Source organism: Littorina saxatilis, linkage group LG3 (assembly GCF_037325665.1).
Source record: "Littorina saxatilis isolate snail1 linkage group LG3, US_GU_Lsax_2.0, whole genome shotgun sequence".
Taxonomy (NCBI): domain Eukaryota; kingdom Metazoa; phylum Mollusca; class Gastropoda; order Littorinimorpha; family Littorinidae; genus Littorina; species Littorina saxatilis.
In genome coordinates this window covers 16,178,710-16,187,077 of record NC_090247.1, presented here as the reverse complement: position 1 = coordinate 16,187,077, position 8,368 = coordinate 16,178,710, and the positions used below count along the sequence as shown (strand labels likewise).

Genomic DNA, 8,368 nt, shown 5'->3' with positions numbered 1-8,368 from the left:
AGGGAGAGACAGGGAGAGAGAAAGAGAGAGAGAGAGAGAGAGAGAGAGAGAGAGAGAGAGAGAGAGAGAGAGAGAGAGAGAGAGAGAGAGAGAAAAATGGCAAGGAATGAAATGTCAATTGAAAACATATCTGCACACTGACTGTATGTTTGGTAAGTGGTAAGTTTGTTTGTTTAAATGACACAAACAACAAGAACATACAGGAAGTTATGTACAGATTAATCGTTACAAATGAGTGAAAGGAATGTACTCATCTTTAATATTACACCACTTTTCTGGTCATTGAAATATAATTTTCAATAAAGTTAAGATGGAAACAATAAATCTCATTGATTGTACAATTTAACAGAGACTTTCAAGAAAAGAGATTTCCATGAAAATAAGTCAAAGTAACAACAGTGCAAAGTAAATCAAAAGTTAACTCTGGCATAAGGGCATCGCAGTAAGACCTCTTGTTACACGACACTTGAGATTGCCACAAGTTCTCAAATGTCGTATAGTTGTGTTCTTTTATTCTACGTCGCCCGTCTTCGCAGCAACAGAAAACAACTCGTCAAATTGAGTTCGAGGATTTATTTAGCATTCCATACGTACATACAACTGCACATCGTAGCAGAACTCAAATAGAAGCTTTTTAACATTCAAATCGCGCTGGCATATATAGTAAATACTCAATCTCGAGAATATTCCAGACCGAACATGATACAACTACATTATATACGAACCGCCCATGGACTAGAATAGTGACGTACATCAAAGGTGCCGACGCACTTAATCCGAACGAACGCCACGAACTCACACTAAAAACAGCGTGGTAAACAACTTGTTTTGACAGGACTAGAAAGTTCACCTGCATTCTCGTCCAAGCATAAATATTGTGTTTACAAAATATAATATCGGTACTTTCCCACAAAGTACAAATAAGTCAACTACATGCAACACACAAAACTGAACCAGAGCTCAGCAACGGTAGCGTTTCCTAACACCTCTACTGTGCAATGGCCTTCTTTACGACATCTGCTTGTCGGCTGTTTTTTTTACACATACACCTTACTGTCAACATTGAATCAAATGCAAATGCAATTTTTTTTGAAAATTAAACAAAATATAAATCGTTCTTTACAACTCAAAATGTTAAACATATTTGTGTCCGACGTTCTAAATCAAAACATCCCACTTATTACAGAAACAAAAACAAGGACATAGGTTGTTATTTACAAATCGGAATTGTAAAATCAACTGATGTCAATCGAAATCGACACGAAAAAGCACGCTTCTTACACACATACGAACGTATAACTTGTTTGTCTTGACCAAGACTGTAGCGCTCACTTCTTTCTCCACCCCTTTAACATTCAAAAACATTGGCCGTCTGCCATTGCTCATTGGACTAAAGGTGCTCACATCATAAAGTAACCCGATCATCAGTTGTATTTCTCAATGTCTGAAATGATTGATAAACACAGAGTGAGTGGGAGCCACTCAACAACTTTGTCTTTGCAATAAATACACAGATAAACATCCGGCATTTAAACTAGGAAACATTGGCCATTGATTGCTTATTAGACCAAAGGGATTCACATCATAAAACAACCTGTCTAAAGTAAAAGCAATGACATGACTGATTAACTCTGTTTATTACCAATTCAGTGCCCCATATAGCTTTTTAACCAATCAGGACGGATTCTAGATGACCCTCTGAATGTTATAACGTTCAGGCAGGGACCCTTTTTACATTTAGTCAAGTTTTGACTAAATGTTTTAACATAGAGGGGGAATCGAGACGAGGGTCGTGGTGTATGTGTGTGTGTGTGTGAATAGAATAGAATAGAATAGAATAATGTTTATTGTCATGAACCAGTAAAGTTATTGACACAACAAACAACAAATAATAATAATGCATTATACAATGCTAAAACAATCCGTAACAAATTTGCCAAGACGAACTTGAACTTCGTCTTCTAAAAATAAGTTACTTGGATTTTTGTTAGCATATTTCATATTGATATGTGAAGCATCTTCTTTAAATTCATCCCTTAATTTAACATATTTATTGCATTTATCTAGAAAATGTATTTCATCTTCTATGACATTGCATTCAATACAAAGACGATTTTCTTTAGGGATATTCTGATGTCTTCCACTTTCAATTTTTAGACAATGTGTGCTAGTCCTTAATCTGCTTAACATCTTTCTGTGTTTATTATTCTTAATTTGTATTAAGTATGACTGCATTTCGTAAGATTTACTGATCATAGAATAAAACTTAAGTCTGGAATATGTATCTGATTTTTCTTTTGTCCAGTATCTTATATATTCCTCTTGTTGTTTTTTGTCAATGGCAAACTTTAATTTGTGTACATTTAATGTAGATTGGTTATGCCAAACGTGACTAAAACCTAAGTTACAAAGAGATTGTCTAACAAATTGTAGCCATGGCGTTTCTGTCGGATGGAGCAACATTGAGTCATATAATTGATGTATATACGAATCTTGTTTGGAGTCTAGAATATGCGCCCAGAATGCTATTGTTTGTGATAACATTTTTAATCCTAAAGGGAACCTTCCTAATTCCCCCAGTACAGGTATCCACATAGCTTTTCTATGAACTCCAAGAAGGAATCGACAAAATTTGATATGAACAAATTCATGAGGAGTTTTGCTAGATAAACATGATCCAAAGAAATGATTAGTATTTGTTTGTTTTATTTTATTATTAAACGTAAACGGATACCAGATTTCAGCGCCATATGTTAATATCGGATTTACAAGTGAATCAAATAAATGTATCATTGTGTCTATTTGCACGTTTTGTGTGTGTGTGTGTGTGTGTGTGTGTGTGTGTGTGTGTGTGTGTGTGTGTGTGTGTGTGTGTGTGTGTGTGTGTGCGTGCGTGTAGAGCGATTCAGACCAAACTACTGGACTGATATTTATGAAATGTTACATGAGAGTACCTGGGAATGATATCCCCGAACCTTTTTAATCTTTTTTTCGATAAATACCTTTGATGACGTCATATCTGGCTTTTTGTAAAAGTTGAGGCGGCACTGTCACACCCTCATTTTCCAATCAAATTGATTGAATTTTGGCCAAGCAATCTTCGACAAAGGCCGGACTTCGGTATTGCATTTCAGCTTGGTGGCTTAAAAATTAATTAATGACTTTGGTCATTAAAAATCTGAAAATTGTAAAAAAAAAAAGTTTTTTATAAAACGATACAAATTTACGTTTATCTTATTCTTCATTATTTTCTGATTCTAAAACATATAAATATGTTATATTTGGATTAAAAACAAGCTCTGAAAATTAAAAATATAAAAATTATTATCAAAATTAAATTGTCGAAATCAATTTAAAAACACTTTCATCTTATTCCTTGTTGGTTCCTGATTCCAAAAACATATAGATATGATATGTTTGGATTAAAAACACGCTCAGAAAGTTAAAACGAAGAGTGGTACAGAAAAGCGTGCTATCCTTCTCAGCGCAACTACTACCACGCTCTTCTTCTCAATTTCACTGCCTTTGTCATGAGCGGTGCATGTGGACTGACGATGCTACGAGTATACGGTCTTGCTGAAAATTTGCATTGCCTTCAGTTTCATTCTGTGAGTTCGACAGCTTGACTAAATGTTGTGTTTTCGCCTCACACGACTTGTTTTATCTTCATTTCTTTCTTTCTTCTTTCTTCTCTCTTCTTTCTTCTTTCTTTCCTTCTGTTTTTCTTTCTTTCTTTCTTTCTTTCTTTCGTTCTTTTTTCTTTTTTTCTTTTTTTATTTCCTTTTTTTTCTTTTGTTTTTTCTTTCTTTCTGTCATGTTTTCTTTCATTCTCTCTCTTTCTTTCTTTCTTTCTTTCTTTCTTTCTTTCTTTCTTTCTTTCTTTCTTTCTTTCTTTCTTTCTTCTTTTATTCTTATTTCATTCTTCTTAAACAATTTGGCATGTAGATAGATTTGACCATGTAGATTCTAAAAAGCTGAACATGTTAATCTCAGTAGTAAATGTTCACCCGTGACGAAGGGTGTTAGCTATATATCTCGTAGCTCCTTATGGTGTTTTCTGTGACGAATGTACTCTTCGCCAAACGCTGTCGCATTTTTCAGGAGTATGACTCGAATGTATAACTCGGCAGTGTTGCTGTCATTAAAAGAGCTGTTTCGTTCTGCTTAAAACTGGGCTCGTTTGTTTTAAAGAATAGCTAGGTATAAAGTCACAGGTTCAAAAACACACCTGCCCTCAACAAAAGCGTTATTGGGTGGGGTGTGTCTAAAACACGCGGGGACAAGCGGGGACAGTTAAACAGCACGTGGGGAAACTTAAACAGCACGCGGGGACACGCGGGGACGGTGAACTAGCACGCGGGGACATTATTTAATAACATTCTGACTATCCTTTATTTATTCAAAACACTAAAACACGCGGGGACAGTTTAACTGCACGCGGGGACACGCGGGGACGGTGAAATAGCACGCGGGGACGTTATCTTATAACATTCTGACTTTAAAAAAAAAAATTTAAAAAAAGTAAAATAAGATTTAAAAAAATTAAAAAATAAAAATTAAAAAATAAATAAAGGATAGTCAGAATGTTATTATATAACGTCCCCGCGTGCTAGTTCACCGTCCCCGCGTGTCCCCGCGTGCTGTTTAACTGTCCCCCCGTGTCTCCGCGTGTTTTTAGACACACAGTGCAAGGTGAACACGGCGTGTCTTTCGAGTTGTGGCTCAACGTGGAGGTTTTCGAGTACCTGCGTGACGACCCCTGTCTACCTGTCGACACCAAGGCCTCCGGTATGGGCGAGCTGCTCAACAGTGGCCGTCACCAACTCCCTTGCAGACCAAACCATATGGCAGTCGACAGGAGTTGGAGAAGACAACATTTATCACCAGTGCTGGACTGATCGTGTAACCTCTGCGAACGCCAAGAAGAAGAAGAACAGAGCGTCCAAAGCAAGGTACAAAGAAAGATAGAAAAAAAAACCAAAGAAACGAACACACACACGCAAACGAATGTACATGCGCGCACACGCACACACACACACACACACACACACACACACACACACACACGCACACGCACACGCACACAAACACACACACACACACTAACACACACACGCACGCATGTACAAATACACAAACACGCACAGGCGCGCGCGCGTACGCATCCACACACGTACGCACTCGCGCGCACACACACACACACACACACACACACACACACACACACAAACACGCAAGCACCCACACACACACACACACTACATCCACACGCACGCACACACCCCCACCCACACCCCTCACCCATACACACACACACTAAAAACACCAACATTATAACAAGACATAACTGCAACGTACTTGAACACGACATCATTGGCAAATCAGAAAGTTTACTAGTTACTAGTCACGTACTGTGACCATATCGTCTATTAAAGTAGAGGGACAAAGAATTGAGATAACAAACTATAAATAAAAGGAGATTAGACAGATATTTCCATTAACGACGCCGTTTTGCCTTTTTTTTCAAGAGAAACAAAAAGAAAGTTGCTTGTTTAATTAAATGCTTGTTATTCTCTCTCGTGCAAGGGGATTGGTTAATCCTAACTCCTAAAGAGCGCTATTGTCTCTTTGTTATTTAGATATTGTTGGACGGGCGCAGTGGCTTAGTGGATAAGACATCGACCTTCTTATCGGAAGGTCGTGAGTTCAAATCCCGGCCGCGGCCGCCTGGTGGGTTAAGGGTGGATATTTTTCCGATTTCCCAGGTTAACTAAGGTGCAGACCTGCTAGTGACTTAACCTGCTAGTGTATACACCCAAGCACAAGACCAAGTGTGCATGGAAAAAGATCAAGTAATCCATGTCAGAGTTCGGTGGGTTATAGAAACACGAAAATACCCAGCATGCTTCCCCCGAAAGCGGCGTATGGCTGCCTAAATGGTGGGGTAATAACGGTTCGTAAAAGCCGTTGGAGTTTTAGCCCATTAACAAAACAAACAGATTTTGTTGGATTTCTATCACGACCGTGTTGTCTTTTCTTGTGCAGGGTGGACCGAGCGCTGGGCGTGGCCAGTGTCCGAGTGCAGAAGGTCATCTCTTTTGCCTGGGACTCGGACTTCACGTGCACCACGAAGCAGTACAAGTCCAGCCTGGCTGCCCAGATCCGCGCCACCTACGGCAAACCCATTGTCGTACACTGCTCCTTTCACTCCCCTGCCAACTGGTCCATTGTCGTCAAAGGCTACAATCTAGACCAACCCATGTCGTATGAGGTGATCTCTTGGTTTAATTGTCCAGTCTGTATGGAAAGTAGCAGACGATTACAGCCTAAAAAAATCAGTGCTGGTGGTACCCATGATAAAGCACATGTTGTGCGTTCTGGTCCCCGCTCTTTTAGGAAATGGAACAAGGGATTAGAGGTTAGAGGAACTAACAAGCTAAAGTCAATACACAGTCATGTACTCACCAGAAAAAATGTAGTGGAGGAGTGGAAGGGGTAGTAGATACACGAAGCCCAAGTCCAAGCGTCTTGTTTCAACTTTTTATTCAAGAAAACAATGCAAGGAAACGTAGAGGCCGAAGGCGAAACCCGTAGACAGCAAAGCAAGTGTAGTGTCGTGTTCAGCTGCTAGGAGCGAATGCATCCTTATGCGACGAAAATACAGTTTAACGACCTCTCTGCTTAGAGCAATTTGGGTCAAAGATATCAGAGCCGAAGCTCTACGATGTGTGCCTGGGTGAAGATGAGCAACAACAAAAAACAAAAAACAAAAAAAAAACTTTTACTTTCCGTAATGGAAATGCTGGAAGAACAGGATTTAGAATCAATTCCTTGCAGGAGATACACGATTGTAGAGATTTATTCTTTCATTCCGAGGCAGAAATGCTTTTGTATTCAAGAAACGTGGAACGTTGCTATTCCGGAAGGGAATTGATTTGATTTGTTGGTACTTTAGAATAAAATTGTGAAAAGTGGCATCCGACTGATCATGGCAAAGGAGTGAGTGTCAGACCAAGGAGGGTCGTGGTGGAGCATCCTTATGCCGGGGTCCGGCTTATACTTATAGCCCCGGCGCGGACTGCACAGAAAGCACCGTCCGCCGAGAATAAAAATCGCCTGAATACGGCCAGAAACACGGAATCTGTGTTTCTTACACTTGCTTTACCCTACGTTATTTAAACAAATACATAACCAATCATAACAAACAATACATCAAATTAAAGCTACGACCTTTAGCTTTCCATTGCAATAGATCACATTTCGTAAAAACTTATATTTATTTAGTAGGATGCAAAAACAATGGTCCTAGTGAAGGCACTGAACCAACTTCAGTGCGGAAAATTACAAAACTCTCTAAACTGGAATAATGGACAAACTCATAAATCATACAGATAAAAAGAAGAACCCTAGACAAACATCATGATATGCGTTACTTGGGGAAAAATTATACATTGACTTGGTACGAAGCGGTAAAGTCCGAAAGTAAATGGAATCGGCTAAATTCCTGCGCGAGTACCTGTCTGCATAAATTAGCAATCTTTGCAGAGGAACCAAGCATCACTCATTACAACCAAATCCTTATAAACAAACTAAAATCATATGCAACATAGGTACGGGATATGTAATAGTGATGCAAAAATGACAAAACAATGATTGAAAAGACAAAGATGAGTTTGTGAGAATCAATTTCTCTCGACGATACATGAAAACCGGTCAAGGTCAGAGTGACGCTTTGGTCAGTTCGAAGCATTATCGTAAATAACACAATAATATGCAGCCATCCAGCCTAATCAGTGACTTCTATGCAAACCTAAATATAATTAGGACCGTATCAAAGATAAAGGGGACTTTGAAAGATAGAAGTTAGGTAGATATATAAAGAAAGGTATTTTATTAGAATTTGCGACATCAAACTGTTTTCTGGTGAGTGCATTTTTTTCTTCTTTTTTTTTTCTTTAAAATTGTTTCATTCAGGTAATGTTACATTTTGTCATGTAATGCATAGCAGTCACATAATAATAGAGTGGATATGACGGATAAAAACATATTCAATACAATATACAAGCAATGAGTACATTTTTTTTTTAATCTTTTTAGTTCCTCACACCTGCAGTCCTTAATTCCAATTCTGTTTGTTTGTTTGTTTGTTTGTTTGCTTAACGTCCAGCCGACCACGAAGGGCCATATCAGGGCGGAGCTGCTTTGACATATAACGTGCGCCACACACAAGACAGAAGTCGCAGCTCAGGCTTCATGTCTCACCCAGTCACATTATTCTGACACCGGACCAACCAGTCCTAGCATGAACTAACCCCATAATGCCAGACGCCAGGCGGAGCAGCCACTAGAGTGCCAATTTTAAAGTCTT

At 38.9% G+C, this 8,368-nt stretch overlaps 1 protein-coding gene across 1 annotated transcript in view; it reads left to right on the top strand.

The window, feature by feature from the left end:
* Positions 1-4,105: 4,105 nt before the first annotated feature.
* LOC138961112 (uncharacterized) overlaps positions 4,106-8,368 on the top strand; it is a 5,095-nt gene continuing 832 nt past the window's right edge. The window contains exons 1-2 of the mRNA XM_070332712.1: positions 4,106-4,116; positions 6,046-6,271. Of these exons, the coding sequence (XP_070188813.1) occupies positions 4,106-4,116; positions 6,046-6,271 (237 nt within the window). The remainder of the gene's footprint in view (positions 4,117-6,045; positions 6,272-8,368) is intronic.